The 22171-nt window shown below is 46.1% G+C and overlaps 1 protein-coding gene across 3 annotated transcripts in view; it reads left to right on the forward strand.

Moving 5' to 3' along the window:
* MPHOSPH9 (M-phase phosphoprotein 9) overlaps positions 1-22171 on the forward strand; it is a 692762-nt gene that overhangs the window by 125988 nt on the left and 544603 nt on the right. For all 3 annotated transcript variants that reach the window (XM_086942918.1, XM_086942920.1, XM_086942919.1), the window contains exons 4-5: positions 2133-2222; positions 14599-15125. In XM_086942918.1, coding sequence (XP_086799044.1) covers positions 2133-2222; positions 14599-15125 — 617 coding nt within the window. The remainder of the gene's footprint in view (positions 1-2132; positions 2223-14598; positions 15126-22171) is intronic.

Consider the following 22171-nt stretch of genomic DNA (forward strand, 5'->3'; position numbering starts at 1 on the left):
TGAATGTATGACATTGTTCTGCATTCTGTCCATCACCTGTTATTTTTGCATTTGTCACCCCGAGTGGGACGGGAAAGCTTAGACGTGAGTCCCGTGCTCTCTATGCCACTGGAATCAAGCTATCCAGGCTGATGAGGGCTGAAAGCCCGAAACCGGTCCTTGGATGCTTGTTTCCAGTCCAGGGAGGACCTGGCTTGGCAGTTCGGGCTGGACTATTCCCATGGGGCACAGGGTCAAGACTGATTTGCATATGGCTGAGTTAAAACTGGAAAGGCATGGTGAGCAGAAAAACGATGGATTTAGGCCCAGATCTCTGTACTGGGGTGAATGTATGACATTGTTCTGCATTCTGTCCATCACCTGTTATTTTTGCATTTTGTCACCCCGAGTGGGACGGGTATGCTCAGACGTGAGTCCCGTGCTCTCCATGCCACTGGAATCAAGCTACCCAGGCTGATGAGGGCTGAAAGCCCGAAACCGGTCCTTTGATGCTTGTTTCCAGTCCAGGGAGGACCTGGCTTGGGAGTTCGGGCTGGACTGTTCCCATGGGGCACAGGGTCAAGACTGATTTGCATATGGCTGGGTTCAAACTGGAAAGGCATGGTGAGCAAAAAAACGATGGTTTTAGGCCCAGATCTCTGTACTGGGGTGAATGTATGACATTGTTCTGCATTCTGTCCATCACTTGTTATTTTTGCATTTGTCACCCCGAGTGGGACGGGTATGCTCAGACGTGAGTCCCGTACTCTCCATGCCACTAGAATCAAGCTATCCTGGCTGATGAGGGCTGAAAGCCCGAAACCGGTCCTTGGATGCTTGTTTCCTGTCCAGGGAGGACCTGGCTTGGCAGTTTGGGCTGGACTGTTCCCATGGGGCACAGGGTCAAGACTGATTTGCATATGGCTGGGTTCAAACTGGAAAGGCATGGTGAGCAAAAAAACGATGGATTTAGGCCCAGATCTCTGTACTGGGGTGAATGTATGACATTGTTCTGCATTCTGTCCATCACCTGTTATTTTTGCGTTTTTTAGCTCTAGCAGGAGTTATAGGATGCTGCCCTTTGTAGGGCTGGTACGTAGATTGATTTTGGCCATCTGTTTATCCAGTGAGTTTTCCCTTGGAGGCATCCTTTCAATGTGTTCATGTTCAGATTTTTGTGGAGCCAGTGAGTCTGTTAGGCGATTTCTGGGCCTTTTATCACACCGCTGCCATTGTATCATTCATAGGAAGCATGGTGGATGAAGCAGGGGTTGTTAAGCAGGTCAGTATGAGGAGGAGACATTCTAAAGGGGGCCCTTCTCAATGTTGCTCATGGAATGTCCACGTGGGATGTGCGCAGCAAAATTACTTTGCAATGAATTTAGCAAAAGTTTTGGGAATTTGCTGGGTTTCATTCCCCTTGCCAGAAGTTGCAATGTGGGTTGTTACATGTTCTTATTTTATCAACCAATTTGGTCTGGGAATGGCCCTGCTCTCCCCAGTGCTGTCTGCCAGAGTGGAAATCATCGGATTCTATTCTGCCTCTCCCACGTTGAAATTAGAGGAGCCGCTCTCCATTTCTTGAGGCCACCTACACCACCAGAACACTCCCATCTTCAGCAGCAAAGGCACTCCCCAAGTGCAGGAGCAGGGGCAAATATCTTTTGTCACCATTAGGGTCATCATCATGTCTGCTTCAGTTGTTTCACAAAGGTCTGGGCAGTTTGGCCCAAATGACGCGCTATATTATCCCTGGTGGGTGCCCTGGACTCGGAACTCAGCATGGTCGCCCCAAGGATATTTACTTTTAATGGGAAGTATTATTTAACATCCCACTATCTTTCTATTACACATACACCCCACCCTGCACCACACTGTCTACACCATTCATGCATGTATAAAACAGTATTCTTATAAAGAAATCAAAAATATGGCAACAGCAAAATAAAATACTGTGAAAACGACACTCTGGCTAGCTATGTAATGCGGTTTGCAAATCGGAGGGTGGAAAAAAAGACGACTGCGTATTTGCAAACAATTAACTTGGCTCATTTAAATGGGCTACGTGGCTCCTGTGTGTGGTGTAATGCGGTAATAGTAAAGATACTGTGTTTCTAAGCACCATGTAATTTTTCATTTTTCACATTTAACAGGCCAGGTGGTTACAGCTGTTCAACTTGGTGGAGAAGCAGTGTCAAGAACAGATCACTGCCCAGCAAGAGCAGTTCCACCAACAAATCCAAGTAAGGAACTTACTCACATTTTTAGTTGTATATTTGGTCTCCTGTTCTTTATGATGGTTGCATCCAGCTTTGTTGAGGTTGGCTTCTTGGTAGATACAAAGTCATGAATTTTTCATTTTTTTTGTGTTGTAAATCTTTTATTGTTTCTCATTTTAAGGAAATACAGTACAAATGACTCGTGTGTAAGCAGTAGCAGTTTGTGTAACATGCAATATGAATATGGCAAACATACAGTGAGAGGGCAAATTTATTTCATAAGTCAAGAATACAACGCTCGCTAAACATTCAGTCGTATTTATCCAAAAGGGCATGTGCATTGCAAGCGAATTGTTTGCGTTTGTCTGTATAGCTAACGCACTACGCAGAGGATCACATTATTGTTATTGGCATTGTGTTGGACTGTATCATAATTACAGAGCGAGAGATTATACTTAGAATGCATTAACGTATTAAGGAAAGAACATATAACATCTTTAGTAACTATTATTCAGTCCTTTGATGTCCCGTCGGAGGTAGTGTGTTATTTATTATCGGGGATAACCAACTATCATTCCTTTTACTTACAGTATGTGTTGGCCCTTTTGTAGTGGTAGTGTGTGATACAGCCAGTAAATATTGCTGTGTACATACAACTCAAGTTCAGTGTGGCATCAGTGACCTCCAGAGTGTGAATCAGGGGAAATCTGTCCCGCCCTATCTGCAGGGAGCTGCAGCTCCGCGTACAGGCCGTCCCAGCTCGTCGCGATAGGGATATTACGTAGTCCCTGCGTTTCCTTGCGTTGCATGGCGAGGCTCTCTGCCTTTACCCAAGCAAGCATTGAGTTCCGCCAGGCCATGACCGTAGGGGGATCGGGCGCCTTCCACTTCTTGGTGACGAGCCGTTTGGCCACAATCAGTCCCAAATCTAGGAATCTCGAGGTGACCTTTGTAGCGGGAGTTCTATGAAATTTGTACAGTAGGTAGGTCGGCCAGTCATACGTTAGTGTTCTGCTTGTGCAGGTGTGCAGGAGAGAGGCCACTTGGCTCCAGTAGGCACTCACCCGAACACAGACCCAGAGCATGTGAATTATCCCAGCCCGATGCTCCGTGCATCACGGATATTGGGCGTCTACCCGGTTAAAGTATTGATGCATTTTTTCGGGCGTGAGATACCCCCTATGTACGATAAAAAGTTGTATTTGCCATAAACGTGTATTACGAAGGAAGCGCGTCGGGCTTTCAAGCACCGGAGCCCATGCTGTATCGCTAAACTGGTGTCCCAGATCATCTTCCCACTTATAGCGCAGCGGGTCGAGGCTGACGGCTGTATGCATCCTCAAGGAGGCTGCAAACCATCGTTTCAGGTGTCTAGCCGTTCCTAGAACATGCAAATATTGTATGGCGAGATGTGCCTGTGGCCCTACTGTCATGTCTCCCCACTTAGCCGCAAGTGAAGCCATCAATGTGCGATGTGTCAGAAAGTGGCCTGTCGGGAGCCCATTTTCCTCTACCAGGGTCGTGTATGGCAAAAGGGGGCCCTCTCTACACAAGTCCCCCTGTGTCTAAACGTCATTTTCCTGCCACCTTCTGAGTAGCTGCGTGGAGATTAACGTAAGGCCATCAGGTGTCCCTTCCAGTGGTATCGCTGGTGCATAGGGGATCAACTTCCGCGTAATATACAAACTTCTGCGGAAGCACCTATAGGCCACTCCCATCAGCAAGGGCTCTGGTGGTCGTGAGCGTGTACCTGGGTGAAAGAGGCTGACAATATGATGTAGGGGGTAGGGCGGATTTGTGGTAGCAGTATCTGCGCTGTGACTGTTTGAGAGCCAGCGGGCTACCCACTGGAGTTGCGAGGCGAGATAGTAATGCTCGAGACAAGGAGCCAACAGTCCGCCCTGGCCTACTGTTGGGTATAATTTCCGCAGTGTAATCCTTTGTCGGGTATTACCCCAGATAAAATCAAGGATCTGTTTTTCCAGTGGAGTAAAATAGGAAGCTAGGACATAAACCGGTAGATTCATAAAATAGTACAAGAGTCTCGGCAGCACAACCATTTTGGTGAGTACAACCCCACCTGTTACAGATAGTGGCAAAGTACTCTAAAACCGCATCTGCGATTTGAGGGATGTCACTGCTCGGCCGAGGTTTCCAGCGACAAGGTCGTCTGCACAGTGATAGAGTTCGATGCCTAGATATTGGAACGTGTCCGCAACCCACTGTACCTTTTTACCACTCATAACAAGGTCAGGATCTTGAAGATCATGAATTTCTTTCCTTTAAACTTTTTTCTTTATTTAAGGTCATTGTCATATTTGTGCTTTGTAGGCAGTCTGGTAATTTGCATAAATGTTAAGTAACTGTAGGGAAAAAATCTCCACGTGCTGCAGATGAGGACTAAAGCCTTCATGGTCCTCAATCAGGCATCTTTTCGGAGTACTAAATGTTAAAACACCTACCTGCTTTATAGTGAACAACATGCACTGTATGATAAATATTCTGCTGCTAGTTGTATGGGTACTCTATATGGTTATTATTTAACATAAAAAGAAAACTTTATTGGTTCATTTTCGCAAGATACATATTTTGTAATACATATAATATACATATCACACGTTTACCTTAAGATTACCATTTTTCTGCATGTAGTCAGTAATAAAACAACGTGCTAGATCAGCAGGGTCTTTGACACTCCCCCAGAGAGAGTGCTCATGTTAAAGCTAGGTATCCTTAGGGTGATCAACTGAGCGAGGGGAAAAAAAAAACATAATGTGACAGGAGACCTAGACGATAAGTATAAAGAACAGTCTTGGGAGGAATGCCAGTGTGATTCCCAGAGGATTTGTGCTAGGTCCATACCAGCGACAGTTGCAGCACGTCTGGAGGTGTACATTTTACCTCTTTGCAGACAACACAAAAACTTGTAAATAGGTTGATACCACAGACACAAGTAGAACAATATAGGAAGGTTTAAACAAACATTTAACAGAGACCAGGCGTGGCATAAGTAAGCTTTAATGCAGGCAAGGGCAGAGGTATTGTTCCAGCCGAAAATGTGGAGCTCAGCACATGGTGGATGAGAGATTATTGTAAGCTATCATACAGGAGGGGCATGGTGAAGTTACCATGTTGCATGTGAGTAAGGGTAAACCTAGCTGCAAAGCGAAGTAGTGTGGCTCACTGGTTAGAGGCGGCAGACCCGAGAGCAGAGGACGGCCCGGGACCAGGGTTCGATTCCCGGCGCGGCAGGTTTCTGGACCAGGGTCAGCGGACTTGATAATTCTCTCGCCTCGGTGCCCACTCTGATCAGCGATCACACTCGGCAACTCTGGGCATTAGCTTGCCTCATCTTCACTAACGGCCCCACCAGACCGCCGGGGATGCCTGGTCTCACCCTGGAGATACCTATTAAGGGACCATCTCTCAGGGAAGCCAGGAAGGGTTTCGCAGCGGTCGAAGCGCCTTGGGACCCTCCGGGTAAGTAGTGCGCTATATAAATGCCTATACATTTACATTTACACAAGAACCTTGCACAAGAGGAGAGTAGGAATTAAGTAAACATGTATCAGCTACACATTCATTCTTCACAAATGTTTTGGGCTTGGTGGGGTGGCAGTCACTGTAATTATTTTCAGACAAGGTATTCCTTTATAGAACTGTATGTTCATTTCCTCATGGAACTGGAGGAGAGATGTAATTTGTTAAGTCTGCTATTCCAAATCAAGTGTAGTGGAATAGCAGGAGTAGTGATGATAATCAGTGTGGAGAGAGTGCTACAGGTCCGTAGGGACGTCATTGGATAGAAGCTGCTGTCTGTACTTGGACATCTTAGATTGCAGCTGGGGAATACGAGCTGATCAGTCGAGCACAAGATAGCTGAAATTGAAAGCACCCTAAATCCAGTGGTTACCCACATAATGATAACATTGTGTTAGAAAGCACTCATAGAAGAGAACAACAGATATGCTAGGGCGGCTGTAACTGTTCATTAGATGGAATCTTAAAGAGCCTAGGTTGCCAATTATCAAAATAAATTAACCTACTTCTTCGAGGGTTTTGTTCATCCTGGTGCAGTCAGCTGAGTCTGTTCATGAATGCCTCATGAACAGTGAAAAAGAGTGTGCTGCTTGATTAGGGAAATGTATTAAATTTGATAGACTACACTGGAAATTAAATAAGGAGTGGGAGAACACTGAATTGTAGCCCCTCGCTTATTATCAGGCATGAGGCGGACATCTCCTTATAATATTGAGTAGGATTCCAGTACTAATGAATCCTGTACAACTATTGGAATGTGTTAAACCCTGTTCACCCATCCCAACTGTGCCCTTCTGGAAATGGCAATGCACCACATAGACCTCCCAATAGAACCAATATATAAGAACTGCCTGTAACAAAACAATACCTAATAGGCACCATGTCTGAAGTAAGGATAGTCCGAGAGAGACTGATAACGTTGTACACTATTTCCTTCTTCACCTTGGCTACAGCAAGCACCTCCATCCTATTCTTGTAGTCTTCAAAGTGAATTAGGATTGTGCAGTTGCACATCTAGTTTGGGCAGACATGTAGTGAGACAGTCGGTACAGTCCATGATTGAACTGGAGGGTAGCAGATAAGGGTTGAGCCGTCACGGAGAGATCAAAACATGTTAGTCATAACCCCAGTTTCAATTAAGATCCAAAATTTGTACATTGTACTAGCATAAGCGATGTTCAAGAGCATGAACTGATTCAGAAGGAGTTGTACTGGTATCTTCCAGCTCTACCATTCCTTTCTCCAGTGCTGTTATCATATCAGCCAACCTCCCTGTCTTATGTTGGAGGCTTGCACGTTGGGCACATTATCAGCCATCTTATCTGTAAGCGTCCTGTTTTAGAGGCTTTGTAGAAATGGGGCTACTACAGGAGGAATCCATACTCTTTGTCTCTACATCTGTCGTTGACTTATTGTAAGAAGATTGTATTTCAAACCTGACCATTTTTGTGGTACTGTGGTCAACCTGAGTTCTGCTCCTAGAACCAATGAAGAAACAACAGGTGATGGATCGAATGTGGATCAATGTCACACACTCACCCCAGTCCAAAGATCTGGGCCCAAATCCATAGTTTTTTTGCACTCCACACCACCCTGGGTTAGACAATGGCGATATGCAAATCAGCTCTGACCCTGTGCCCCATGGGAACAGTCCAGTCCGAACTACAAAAGCCATGTCCTTCCCAGAACGGAATCAAGCAGCCGAATACCGGACCGGTTTCGAGGTAACACCTCATCAGCCCGGCTAGCTTGACTCCAGTGGTGTGGAGTGCCTGGGACCCACGTCTGGGCATCCCCAGCGCACTTAGGGCGGAATATGCAAAAACAACAGGTGATGGATCGAATGTGGATCAATGTCACACACTCACCCCAGTCCAAAGATCTGGGCCCAAATCCATCGTTTTTTTGCACTCCACACCACCCTGGGTTAGACAGTGGCGATATGCAAATCAGCTCTGACCCTGTGCCCCATGGGAACAGTCCAGTCAGAACTACAAAAGCCATGTCCTTCCCAGAACGGAATCAAGCATCCGAGGACCGGACCGGTTTCGAGGTAACACCTCTCATCAGCCCGGCTAGCTTGACTCAGTGGTGTGGAGTGCCTGGGACCCACGTCTGGGCATCCCCAGCGCACTTAGGGCGGAATATGCAAAAACAACAGGTGATGGATCGACTGTGGATCAATGTCACACACTCACCCCAGTCCAAAGATCTGGGCCCTCGAAACCGGTCCGGTCCTCGGATGCTTGATTCCGTTCTGGGAAGGACATGGCTTTTGTAGTTCGGACTGGACTGTTCCCATGGGGCAACAGGGTCAGAGCTGATTTGTATATCGCCATTGTCTAACCCAGGGTGGTGTGGAGTACAAAAAAACGATGGATTTGGGCCCAGATCTTTTGACTGGGGGAGTGTGTGACATTGATCCACATTCAGTCCATCACTTGTTGTTTTTGCAATTGCCGCCCTAAGTGCGCTGGGGATGCCCAGACGTGGGTCCCAGGCACTCCACACCACTTGGAGTCAAGCTAGCCGGGCTGATGAGAGGTGTTACCTCCGAACCGGTCCGGTCCTCGGATGCTTGATTCCGTTCTGGGAAGGACATGGCTTTTGTAGTTCGGACTGGACTGTTTCCATGGGGCAACAGGGTCAGAGCTGATTTGCATATCACCATTGTCTAACCCAGGGTGGTGTGGAGTGCAAAAAAACGATGGATTTGGGCCCAGATCTTTTGACTGGGGGAGTGTGTGACATTGATCCACATTCAGTCCATCACTTGTTGTTTTTCCTAGAACCAATGAAGGCGCTGAAAAACGATTTAAGAGGCAACCAATGTTACAGACCTCACTCTCCAAGTTAGATCTTTTGGGAGGCCAAAACCAGCAGAGTGAAGTGAAAGAACTAGCGCACCGCTGCTGCACTGTTAGCTGTAGACCTTAACGGAGCAGGTGGCAGTTAAATGGAAACGTCAATTAAATGGTGCCAAAAGAACTCGCCACTCTATGCAATCGTCATTCGAGTAAGATAGAGATTAGGTTTGTTCCTCTTCATCTGTAGGTGAGTGGAATTACAATCCTCCAGCAAGTTTGTAGTATCGCTGAATATACTGCAGGGTAGATTATGACTAACACAAGATTCTTTGCTAATAAGGGATGGATTGTTTATGGACTGAAGATAAAACTGGAAGTTCATTGACTTTGCATAGGGTAGATGCTAAGAGGGTTGTGGCAGAGATCCACTTTAAGAAATGGACAAGGTGAAGGAGAATGTATTGGTTGCACGATGGCAATGTCCCCCAGAATGCTCCATTTGATAAGATTGGAGAGAAGATTAAGCTAATCCTTGAATACAGCCCCAGAGGGAAGGCTCTTTACAGAGTTGAGAAGAAAGTAACAAACCAACAGAGCCTGTACCCTCATCCCACTCCTACAGTGTTGGCCCACCTGTAAAAAGGCAGGGCGGCAGTAGAAGTGACTATCCATCACGTTCTGACCAGGAGACATGTTTGTCAGAGGTAGCTAGTGCCAGCTGAACAATATTCATCGCTTTCACTCAACTGCTGTCAGATAGTGGGTGAGCGCATCGGCCAGGCAGGAACTGGAGGCAGTGCTGCTTATGCAGTTTATATTCCATTGCATGGTCTCAGTGTGGCAGAGTTTCCCAGAGTGTGGACACCAGTCCACTTCTGCTGACTGTGCCACAGCACTGCACCAGTTGGACCCTGCACCTTAGAGGGGGAAAAGAAGTGTGGTCAGAAGATACCGCAGTAGTTCTAGGGTTCCTATGATCTTAATCATTGCTACAAGTTCAGTCGGATGGCTCTGGAAAGAAGGCACACAGAGACCCTCAAAAGGCACTGACAGCAAATGACACAGATCAAAGTGGGGCTGACAATTACAGCCTTATGATGGAACAGCAGCACTCTGCACCTGAGTTCTTGGAGCAGTCTGAACGCCAAGGGTGGGGGGGGGGAGGGTGGCGATGGGCAGCCACAAAACTGGAATGTCCTCTGAAAATCTTCAGCAACCTTCAACACAATAAGGGATCCTGGACGATCTAGAATTGTTTCAGCAATAAAGTTTATCCCAGAAGGGAAAACTAAGACAGTAAAAATAAAGAGTTCTAAAAAAGGATGTGAATGTCCAGCACTCACATTATGCTTAGCAGGTCGCTTACCTACACTTCTTTCTTTACCCACCACTTGACATGCCTTGCCACCTGTAGTGATGGATTGACTCTCAAGCCCTGATTTGACTCCCTGGGCATTTGTACACTTCAAAGGTGAGTCACACAGTGCTAATAGACCTAGGAAAATCAGGTGTCGAATATAGGTGGGAAAGCCGAATGATAAATATTATGGTTGCTAAATACCCAAGTGATCGCTCTAACTGGCGTAGGGAATTTCATGCATTTCCACATCCGGGGACAGGCATATACTCCATTAATCTAAAACCACACGTTCTCTGAAGATAACTTTCCAGTCTTTAAATTACCCCATATAGCTAGCAACACAAATGCAAGGGAGTGCAGTCCAACCATTGGGTATAGTATTCAGAAATTGCTCTTCAAGATCTAAAAAATAAATAAAGGATAGCTGGCTTCCGAGGTTTTCAACTGCTATTGTCTGGAGCAGACTCTGCATTCTTTTTGTGCACTCATCTATGTGCTTTCAGTGCCACAGCCCCTTACTGCCCGAGGAAAACTGTTGTCTCAACCTGGTTGACGCGTGGCTCTCCTCTGTTTCCCACCAGTGTTCATCACTTTCATACAGGGCACACTCAGTCCACCAGTCTAGGTGGACTGGACTGAGGTCCATCATAACTAATTCCACTGGAGCCATGTTTGCTGAAGAGCGATCAATTGCTCTTTGGTTTACCATGATGATTTTACGGTGTACGAGTTGACCACAAGCCCATTGTGTTGATTAACTCTGGGCAAAGCACTACGCTATGCTCGCGTAGTTTGCGTAGTTTGCGCTTCTTCGCACTACGCGAACTGCACGTAGCACAGTACAAACACGCGTAGCGTATTTCAGCGGTTATTTTTTGCTTGCTCACGGTCCTCAACGTCAAGTTGGCGACCGCGAGCAAGCAAAATAATATCCCGGCGAGACTTTTTCCTTGTTCGCGATCAGCAACATCAAGTTGCCGATCGTGAACGTGGAAAATAAACCTCCCGTGAGATTCTCAACGCGGGGAGGTCAGGTTTCTCATTGCGAGTGGTCGTGTATGCTTGCGACCGCTGCGATGAGAAACTACCAGTCTGCGATGAGAAAGCTGCACCTCGAGTAAAAAACTACTTGTGTGGCAGAAAACTACAGCTTGCACTGTGCAAGATGCTGTTTTCAATGATTGCACAGTGCAAACAGGGTACTACGCAGTTCGCTTAGTGCTACGCGTAGCTCGCGTAGTGCGAAGTGCACTTCGCGTAGTTACGCATAGCACTACTTCCCGAACTACGCCCAGCCCTAGTGTTGATAAAGGGCTTCTGAAGTCAACACAGTGCACCACACAAAGATATCCTCAGTCGAGCCCAGGAGACTCTATACCATCCAGAAATTAATTTTGTATTCCTGTCTGACAGGTATGACCTCCTAGTGTTAAGAAGTTCCATGTAGGTTCTGAAGGAAGCTGGCTCTTTATATAGTGGACTTAAATGAGGTACACAGTGTAAAGAGTCCAGGCAAACCCCAGTTGGTTTACAGAGGCTCAAATGATATCCCAAATGCTCTCTTTTGTGGTAGTGTGGGCGAGCAGTTAGAAATATCAGTGGGTAGTGCTAAGCATTTGTTGTACCCACACAGGTAATAAATCCGAAACCCATTTAGAAAAATAAGTCTCATTTTTATGTACATTTAATACCAAGAACTTTATTATCAAGTAAGTATGTTTTTAAATACAAATTTTTACAGGTAAGTAAATAGTTCCCTTAAATGCGACTTTACCGAGCAATGCTTCCCTATGGGAGAAAAGGCATATGTTGCCTACAGTTATTTACGGTCTGTTTTGGGGGTGGGAGGGGGATCTCCTTTAGGACATGGGATTGTAGGGGGCCAAGGTCCAAAGTACCACCAACAGTTACTCGCTACCTGCCTTGGGGCATCCAGTTGCAGAAGATGTGCTGGTTGGGTTGGTAGCTGTATGCGCTACACCAGTATAAAGAAGGGGGCCACCTAGAAACTGGATGCAGAGGGGAAATTGTGGGCAAATCCCGGAGCTCCCAACAGGGGTGCTCGGTCACAATGGTCCTGGGGACAATGGGGCACAGCTGGTTCATTGGTACCCAGGCAGGGGCGCTAGAGTGCAAAGGCCTGCTGGGCTCTGTGAGTCCTAGAGCCTTGCAGTTGTCGGGCTCGCCGGTTGAGGGTGCAAAATCAGGACAGCTGGGCCACTCAGGAGATGGGTCCCTGCTGTGCTGACATCCCTCAATGGCTGCTCGGCCTTGGTGTTGTTGTTGTAGTCTGGATTGGACTCTGTCTTTTGCCATTAGGGATCTGGTAGCCAGAGTATTGGTCCTGTGTGGTCCTGGTGTCCTCTCACTTGGTGGAGGGACAGATCTGACCTTCAGGAGAACAGGGTCCTCTTTCTGGAGGGATGCGTTGGGCTGGCCAGGGAGCGGCAACTCTGTTGACTGGACTTTGCGTTTCAGTGCCTGCAGACTGCATGAGAGTAGCTCCTCTACTCCATGGGAGATTGATTGGCAATTTACGAAGGGCAGGAAGTCTCCCAGGGTTCTTGGAAGCTGGTCAGCTGCAGGACGGGTCGCTGGTAACGATTGTCAAGACTTGGTGCAGGCAGGCAGGGTGTAGCGGCAAAAGTCCACATCAGCAATCACTTCTCTTTTCTCACGGCTTTTCTTTGTCCTCTTTTCTTGATCCATCGAATCTCAGTTCCTGGTGTTCAAGGTGCCACCTAAATGCTCAATTTAGGGGGTGTTATGGGGAGTGACAGGTAGTAGTCAATGGGCTACCTACCTTAAGGGTGTTTACACTCTCTATATCCCCACTTCCTGTGGAAAGTGAGCATAACCCTGACCCAGAGAGCCTAATTCTGCCAAAACTAAGATGGTGGAATTGTGTTCACTTCAGGTTGCCCACCTTAGGGGTGGTACTAGCCTGAGAGGGGAACACGCCTCCTGACTAGCTAATTTCCCCCCACCTGTTCTGGCGCCAAATGGGCCCGGGCAGGGGTTGGCATTTACCATGTCTTGGGAAGCCTTAGGTCGCATATCAAAGGCAGCAGAGACCTTTGAAGTCTCCTGCCTTGATATGCTGATTACTTAGCCATCCTGCTTTGGAGTAGGTGGCAACATCTTCGGCCGGAGCAGGCGTTGTTTCTGCCCTCAGAGACCACAGGCTCTCACCTGCAGGCGGTCAGTGGCAGGCTAGTCTGCATCAGTCAGCCAGTACTCAGATAGTTGGTAGGTTTTCAGGAGGAACCTCTAAGGTGCGCTCTGGGTGCATGTTTTATTAAATACATCACTGGGGGCTTATTAATACACAGTTGCTAAATACCAGTGTTTAGTAAATGTACTCAAAATGGCTTCTTGCAATATCTAAGAATCGACTTAGACATCACAGGGGCATATCAGCTTATGCAGATCAGTCCACACCTGTTATATAGTGCACCCTGTCTTAGGGCGTAAGGCCTGCTGTAGGGGTGACTTACTTATACTGCAATGCAGTGTCTGCAGGCATGGTAAACTGGAGGTGTGCCTTGTGGTGTCTTAACTTTTCTCTGCACCATGGCACACAATCTACAATGGCAGTCTGCATGTTGGTGCTGAGGGGACTCTTAGGGTGGCACAATACATGCTGCAGCCCTTAGAGACCCTCTTTAGCCTCTTTGCCGTAGGTAACCAGTGGTGCCATTTACTAGGGGCTTACAAGGGGTGCTAAAGGTATTGCCAATTGGGGGAACAATTGCACAGTTTTAGGGAAAGAGATCTGGCACTGGGAACCCAGTGACAGTGTGTCAGCTGATCCATTATCCAGATGATGGGGCCATCTTGCACTTTCTGGTGTTGCACTCTCCTGATTCCTCTGACCATACCCAAACCACAGCTGAGCAGCAAATGTAAAGGCCTTTGGGATGTCTTCATAAGAAAGAAGGGCGGAAGATAATGAAACGTGAGAAGTGTACATTTCTCTGGTTTTTGCTTTTCATTCCAGATTTTTGCAGTCATTGCTTTATCGTAAACTACAAACTGGAAATGAACAATTCATGTTTTATTTGGGACAACTGTTTATCTTTTTTGAGGAAGAGAAGGTGTGGAAACCCCCATATATCATATGTTGTATAATGCAGCCCAACTGTATGTTTAATAGAATATTGCAAGTGCTCTCCTAATTCTTTGTCCATAGAAAGGAATTCGGCCTGTTGCTGTATCTCGGTATAGTCACAGAACTCTTCTGTGATTTGTAATATTATATCGTACATTTGTAAGCACATTATTGCATTCAGTTTCTAAATGTCTGGTGATGTGTTTAAGGATGCATTTATTGAAGAGCAGGGATTATTTTGTGAGACCGTAAATCCGGATTAGTGACCAATTCTATCGGTTCTGTTTTGCTAGATTTGTGTTGTCTATTTTTTTTTATTTTTGACACTCCTTAAAGTGAACAACCACAAATACTTTGATTACATTTCAAGTATGACAAGCAACATACTGACAGCCTTTAATCAGTACCGAATCAGATGCACAAGCGTTGCATCGGTCAATCAAACTTTTCAATGGGGGAAAATATTTGTTATTCTTAAATATCTCAGTGCTGTGTGTTGTTGTTGCATATTGAGTCGTGGAGCATTAAAATCTGCTTTCACATGATTTACCTTTAACACAATTGTTCTCTGTTCATTTTCAGCTGATACAGGATGAGATAAAACATTTAGTGAAGTTACAGAGCAGTAGCAATGCCTGGAAGCCTTGTGCAGGAGATCCCTCAGCCAAACTTGCCAACAACTGGAATTTGTGGGCAATTCGTGCTGGACAGTCTTCGGAAACCTTTGAAGGAACCAAAGCAATTCCCAATCAATGTAGCAGCTCTGGTGAATCTGGAATGGGTCTGAAAATACAGGAGAGCCTTGATGACAGTATTTCGGCCACCAGTGGTTATGGCACAATTTCCTTATCTCAGCCTAATCCAGTGGGTGATAAATGTGAACAGAGTGGCAGGCAATTTGTGAGAAGTGAAGCCACCACTTCTAAGGAGCTTGGAGACGTTGGTTTCAGATTAACATTTGATAGAAATGAAAACCTGCAGTCTACGGAAAAAGAGAGCCTGGCTTCAGAGCCTGATCAGCCGGGCAATAACAAACAATTTGCCCAAGGGTTGACTTGCTCTGTTACCTCTGAAATGCATAGGGCCAATGAAAGCGAAAAATCCAATTGGTGAGTAGAAAGGCTTTTCATATTTACAATTCGTTAACCAACTACTTCGTTTTCGATGTGTTGAAACTGGTGCTTAATTTGGTGAAGAAGCAAGAGACCGATGCAGTTAAACGTCCGATGCAATTAATTGTCAGCTTGACAAAACAGGGCTGGCAGTCTTACCTCCACCTCATGCCTCTTTAATCCAGTACGAGACATTCCCTTACAGGTTCCTGCTTTCTCCCTTTGTAACGGATTTTCCGCCTTTCTCTTCCCCAGTCGTTCTGTTCGGTTTAACAGTAAATGTATTATGCAGAAAAAAAAGTTCCGGTCCTTCCCAACCCCCCCCCCCCCCTCCCCCCCCCCCTCCTTCCCATCCACGACTGACTCAAATTAAGCACTGGTTGAAACTCCGATTGTGGATTTACAGGTACATATCTTCCTGTGAAATCATTTTTAATGGTTGGTCGGTCAAGAAGGGGCTTCTCCCATTTGAAAACGTCAGATTTTTCTCGTGGGATTGGCTAATTTGTTCATGTTTGGGCAGAACAGCGTTGACTATTATCATCTCATGTGAATGTTGGAGTGGAAAGATTCACAGCAAAACTTCTAAACCACATCAGAATAGGTAGTCTTATTTTAAAACCTGGTGAACCCCAGGCTACGTAGACGATGCACACAAGCATGCTTGGACCATTCCTCCAGTATTAGAAGCTACACAACAAATATTTGTTAATCTTGTAAGTTTCTTTTTTTTAAATTCACTTATTAACAAAAAGTCAGGTAGTGGATAAACAGACTAAATACCAGACTGTCTAAGAGCTGTTGACTATGCTGTCCAGATCTGCTTTGATCATCTCAGGTTTAAGGAAAAGAAGAGTTTTACATCCATGGGTCATCTTGGTCATTGCAGGACTCCACAGGTACGGTAATTCCCTAAATCTGATAAATACTTTCTCTATTTCTTGCAGACTTGTTTGTGTAATCTGCGTTTCCACACTACAATCTGTTGCTGTAAAAAAAAACATACTTTGCTTTCCTCAATTGTTCGACAGCCTTGCTGTGTCGCCTCTCTCCCTCTCACTCACTTATCTGTTCATACCGTACCCTCTGTTGTAGGTTGCTGTGCTTCTCCTCATTCAGGGTAGGCTCATGCTTGTAAACCCTAACCCCACCACGCTGTCCAAGGGTTTCTCCAGGATGGGGAACTGAGAATCTGGCACATGCAAAAAATAGGATACACCACTCTCACCAGCAATCATTGACCTTATCATCGCCAAAGAAGACTCTACCCAACTAGACGCAATCGAACCATGTGACTGGTCAGACCACCACATCACCTTCTTCATCAACGAAAAGGTCAAACTTAACCCGGCGCAACCTGCCAAAACCAAGATTTGGAAGAGGGACCTGAAGAACCTCAACCCAAAGTCCTTGCCTGCCCACACAGGCAGTCTCCTTCTTCCCCCGACGGACGTCTCTGATGTGCATTCATTGACCAACCTCTACCTAGACTCCATGTCTACAATAATCAATGAAGCCGCACCCTTGCAACTGAAGAGAGTCTCCACCAAGAACTCGAACCCATGGTACGATGGCAGACTCAATGAAGACAGACGTGTGATGCGCTTAGCTGAGCGCTCGTGGAGATCGGACCCCTCAGCACTGAACCTTAATACGCTTAAGAGTAAGAGAAACCCTTACTTCAGAAAAATCAAACGCACAAAATTAGTATTCTTTAGCCAACAGCTGGATCAAGCTAAAAACCGACCAAAAAAACTGTTCGAGTTAGTCAAAACCCAAACCAAAATGCAACCTCCACAACCCAACAACTTAACAAAGGCTATCCCAAGTTGCGAAGACTTCTCTGCTTTCTTCAAGCAAAAGAACGACATTATAAGAAGCGATCTCATCAAGGATGTAAGTCGATTCTCCGGCTCCATATGCATAACTAACACTCATGCTAAAAACAACGCTTCATGGACGTCCTTCGACACCTATTCCGAAGAATCAATTCACAAGCTGCTGGTCACCTTGAAACCCGCCAATCATCACACAGACCCCCTACCTGCCAATGCTGTTAAAGTCCTCACCCCCCTGTTCCTCCCACTCTGGACTAAAATCATCACTGTTCCCTGCAACAAGGGCTCATCCCAGACTCCCTCAAGATTGGGCAAGTCACGCCTATACTCAAGAAACCCACAGCTGACCCGGCCGACCTAAACAACTATCGTCCTATCACCAATATCACCACTCTAGCAAAACTGTTAGAAAAATGTGTACAACTCCAACTGACAAAACACATTGAGCAGTTTGACCTCTTCAACTCTCACCAATCCGGATTCAGAGCAAAGCATAGCACGGAAACGGCCATGACACACATAATGGATGATGCCCTCCAAATCCTTGATCACAATGAGTCTTGCCTCCTCATCCTTCTTGACCTCTCTTCAGCATTTGATACGGTCAAACACGAGAATCTACTGGAGCTACTAAATACCAGAATGGGCATATCCGGGACGGTTCTCCAATGGTTCACGTCCTTTCTGCACAACCGGTCTCAGAGGTTCAAGAGCAACAACGCACTGTCCTCGCCTGTGCCAGTAACACTGGGCATCCCGCAAGGTTCCTCCCCACATTGTTCAACCTCGTCATGGAACCACTCACCACCTTGCTTCAATCTTCTAAGGTACATTTCCATATGTACGCCGATGACACTCCGCTCTACCTCAAGCTTCAATCCCCTGAAGACATCAAACTGTTGAATGCCACACTAAGAAACACCCAAGCTTGGCTGGCCGACAATCACCTCAAACTAAATGCCCTGAAAACTGAGTTCCTTCTGATCTCTCCTCCTGCGAAAAAGTCCATCACCCAAACCTGGCTCAATCATCCAACCGCACTCAATGTCCAGCCCACCATCGTGGACTCAGCGAAATCCCTTGGCATCACACTGGACTGCAATCTCGACAAGCAGCAGCATATTAGCATAGCAACTAAAGGAGCCAACTTCCAAATCAACACTCTGAGAAAACTCAAACCCTTCCTACCACCCAAGGACTTCCAAACTGTGGTACAAGCCTTAGTCATTCCTCGCATAGACTACGGAATTGTGGCTCTCAGCGGGCTCCCCCTGACAACAACGGCTCCCCTAAGAGCCTCCCTGAACGCGGCCGCGAGACTCATCACTGGTTCAAGAAAACATTTGCATATATCCCCTGACTTAAAAGCCCTGAACTGGCTGCCTATTGAAGCCAGAATTCAGTTGAAAATTGCCTGTATGACACACTCGGCCGTACACCACAAGGCACCCAACTACCTCTCTCACAAGCTGACCATATCAGGAGGCTCAAGATCCAACAGAAGCACAAACACTCTCCTCCTGAAACCACGGAGATTCCGGAAGGAAAAAACATACAAACGCTCCTTCTCTGGAATGGCACCTAGGATCTGGAATGTACTCCCTCCAGAAACCAGGCTTATCCCGTCCACTATTCTCTTCAAGAAAGAGGTGAAGGCCATCCTTATGGCTAAATACACCTGAACACTATTGATACTGGAACAATGACAGTATTTGGCTCTTACATTATCGGCTGTCTGAATACTTATCTATGTTAGTCCATTGTTTGTCTGCTTCTGGTTCTAATTCATTGCACAGATGCTATACTATTGATTTCCAGCTTGTTTATTGGGTTGTACACTAGGACTTGAGTGCCTCAATAACCTGCAACGCACCCACTACTGACTACTACTCTGCTTTCAACATTGTGTTTACTCACCCTCTGGGGTGCTATAATCTTATCCGTTTAGACATTGTACTGCTTCCATATTATTGTTGTTTCTTGATTGTTATTACTCTGTATACTCTTGTATGATTGATACCCTATTTTTGCAACTCACTGTCTACGGAATCTCATATTGATTCAAGAGTCTTGTTTATCCTACCTACTGTTTCTGTAAAGCGCTCTGATATCTGCAAAGATCTTGTTCGCGCTATATAAAACTTTAAAAATAAATAAATAAATAAACGCTGCAGCTTGAGGCACATCTGTCTCCTGGCTTACTTCTTATTGTGCAAGGCTGGAGCTCATGGGGTGGGTCTTGCTCTACGAGGCTGAAGTGTGCTGTGTACCGGTTCCATTGATTGCACCAGCTGTTAATCAGTGGTCTGAGGTCCTGCACAAGTCTTCTTGCAGTACTCGGTCCACAGGCTGTGTCTCCCCCATTTGCAAAGAAGCAGCAGTGGTTGTACGAGGCCCAAAGAAAGTGGCTGTTGTGCTCGCCTCTAGACTCTGGGAACTTCTTTGATGGGAGAGTATCTCACCCCATGTGCATGACCTTGAAATAGATTTTGGAAGCTCTAATTATGTTTTGGGACAACTCGTTACAATTAAATGTTGACAATATACTGTACTTTTGACTGAAACGCCCCTGTGATGTCTCCCTAAAAAAACAAAAGCAAAGCAGGAATGGTGTATTCATGCTTCACCCCTTACTTGAATAAATGTGCCCCTTACCTTTAAGGAATCCAGATAAACCTGTCCTGAATGCACAGCAGTGTCGGGAACATAACCCTTGCAGTCTGTTATGCAAGCATATCTCAACAGAGCTGAAGCTTTTTTAAACTTATGTATTATTTATTTATTTTTTACCAAGGAGTAGCACTCCTGACCTTTTCTTCTATTCTTGTGTCCACTGTGCCAGTGGTAATAGTAAGATATAGCCTTTAAAAAGCTATTTGCAATATAATGTAGTGTTTAAATGGGCACTGAGTAATACAAAAAAAACATTAACACTGATAACTGACCCAACGAGAAGTCAGAAGAATTAGTTGAGCTAGAGGAAGTGTGCCAGGTGAATAAGCCAGGTACCTCTTGGCAGTAGAATCATACTAATTTTTTACAAGATAGTCAGTTTTTAATCTACTGACTCCCTCCTTATCGAGATGAAATGAGAGAATAAGACTTTTGCCTGGATGTCCTCTTTCGAGGAGCCAAATTGAAGTCTATCCAGTTCATAATTAATCTCAGCTCAGAAAGAGCTTCTAGAGATTTCAATTTTCTGGGTAGTCGGTGGGAAAGGATTTGCATAGTTCAAACCGGTGACTAATTTGTACAATTGTGTTGCCTTCAGTCTTTTTTTAATCTGATCTAACAGGAGAAAGTTTCCGTCATACCTTTTAATGTTGAGTATCCATAGATATTATTTCGATAAAACTAAAGACAAACGTATATCAAAATAGTTATTTATAAATCATGGCTTGAACTGCCTTGCCATTGCTTTATATGTAGTATTCTGCATTTCCACTTATCAAAAAGCAAATAGACTCCTTGTCGCGAACCTGATGTTTGTCCTGTAAGAAGTAAAGCAGATAGAGTTGCCCTCATATTAATTGTCCCGGTCCTGGATTTGTGGAAAAACTCAACTGGAGAACAGCTCAGACTCTTCCAAAACGGTACTGCCTTAGCTTTTACTCCAAATCCAGTGCCTTAGTGTAGTGGTTCCCAAAATTTTTCGACCTGTGGCTCCCTTGATCCATTGACCATTATCCATGTCTCCTTACTGTTAATTTTTTTGAAGGTGGGGGATAGATGTAAGCCTGGGCTCGGGAGTACTTGCATTTTTCTCTCTGAAAATAACTGGGATGTAGTCCGTGAAAGAAGCAAAAGAGGGGACGCGTGAGTGCGTTGCCTGTGAACACGTATGTGCTCTATTATCTGTCTCTCTTCCACCACACCACACTTGTGAGTTGTTAACATCTGTAGTGGCCTTTTACACTACGGCCTATGACTGGTCCCCGCCCACCACCTGTAAAACGATGAGAAGTTCAAAAAAGTAACTTGCCTGCAGCCGCGGCCCTGCTGGCGTGTGGCAGTGGGACGTGGCAGACTGGAAACCGACGGCCTCTTTGTTCTGGAAACCCGTGGCGCTGAGTTGGGAAGACAGTGGTTTTCCACTTTTATGCTGGTCTCCTTGGGAACCTGGATTCTGTTTTTACCCGTGCATCGCACACTTCCTGGATTCCTCTCGGTCTCTGTTCCGTGACTAGCGTCTTCCTCTCCTTCTGATTCCTCCGGCGTGTAGGTCGCCGACCCGTGGGATGGCCCCGCCTTTTCTTCTACGCGCAGCTGGTATGCTGGTGCGCTCACTACAGTGCCGCCTGATCCGCTACTGGCTGCCATGTTGGAATTCTCGGGAGCAAACACAAGGAGATGATGGATGGAGCGCTAAAACTTTTCAGACACTCCCCCCCCCCCCCCCCCCCCCCCCCCAGTCACAGATGTGGGTTGAATCTATCATTGTTCTTAAGCTCACTTCGCCACCCCAGTTCAAACACAGCTATATGCAAATCAGTATTGACCCTGACCCTCATGGGAACAGTCCAGTCTGAACTGCCAAGCCATGTCTTCCCTGAACCGGAAACGAGCATCCTGGAACCAGTTTCCGGCTAACAGCCCTCATCAGCCAGGCTAGCTTGAATCCAGTGGCAAAGTTAGCAAGTGACCCACGTCTGGGCGTACCCTGCCAACTTAGGGCGAACAAAACAAACACAAGGAGATGATGGACGGAGCACTGAAACTTTTCAGACACTCACCCCAGTCACAGATCTGGGTTGAATCCATCATCGTTCTTTAGCTCACTTCGCCACCCCAGTTCAGACCCAGTGGGAGCGGCCAGCGCGGTATCACAACTCCCCAATTCATTGTGCGATGAACATATCAGGCCAGCCGTACTGCTTCAGACTTACTATGCCTGCAGTGTTCTGGATGCTTTGATCCAGGCCACCTTGAGCATCTTTGCAAGGCAAAAGGCTTTGTTATCCTATTTAGAATATATTGGAGCCTTGGGCTAGCATTGGAGCAGATATTGACAAGTAGCAGTGGTATGATATTAAGGAAGAATAGGTGGGAGGGTCGAAGTGCTGGATAAGCTGAGCCAGGACACGAATGAGGGGAACCACCTGCAGAGAGCACCAACTGCGCTCCACCCACATGCTGCAACCCTGCCCTCTCTCTCTCTCTCTCTCTCTCTCTCTCTCTCTCTCTCTCTCTCTTATTCTTTCTCTT

The sequence above is a fragment of the Lissotriton vulgaris genome, chromosome 11 (genome assembly GCF_964263255.1).
Source record: "Lissotriton vulgaris chromosome 11, aLisVul1.2, whole genome shotgun sequence".
NCBI lineage: Eukaryota > Metazoa > Chordata > Amphibia > Caudata > Salamandridae > Lissotriton > Lissotriton vulgaris.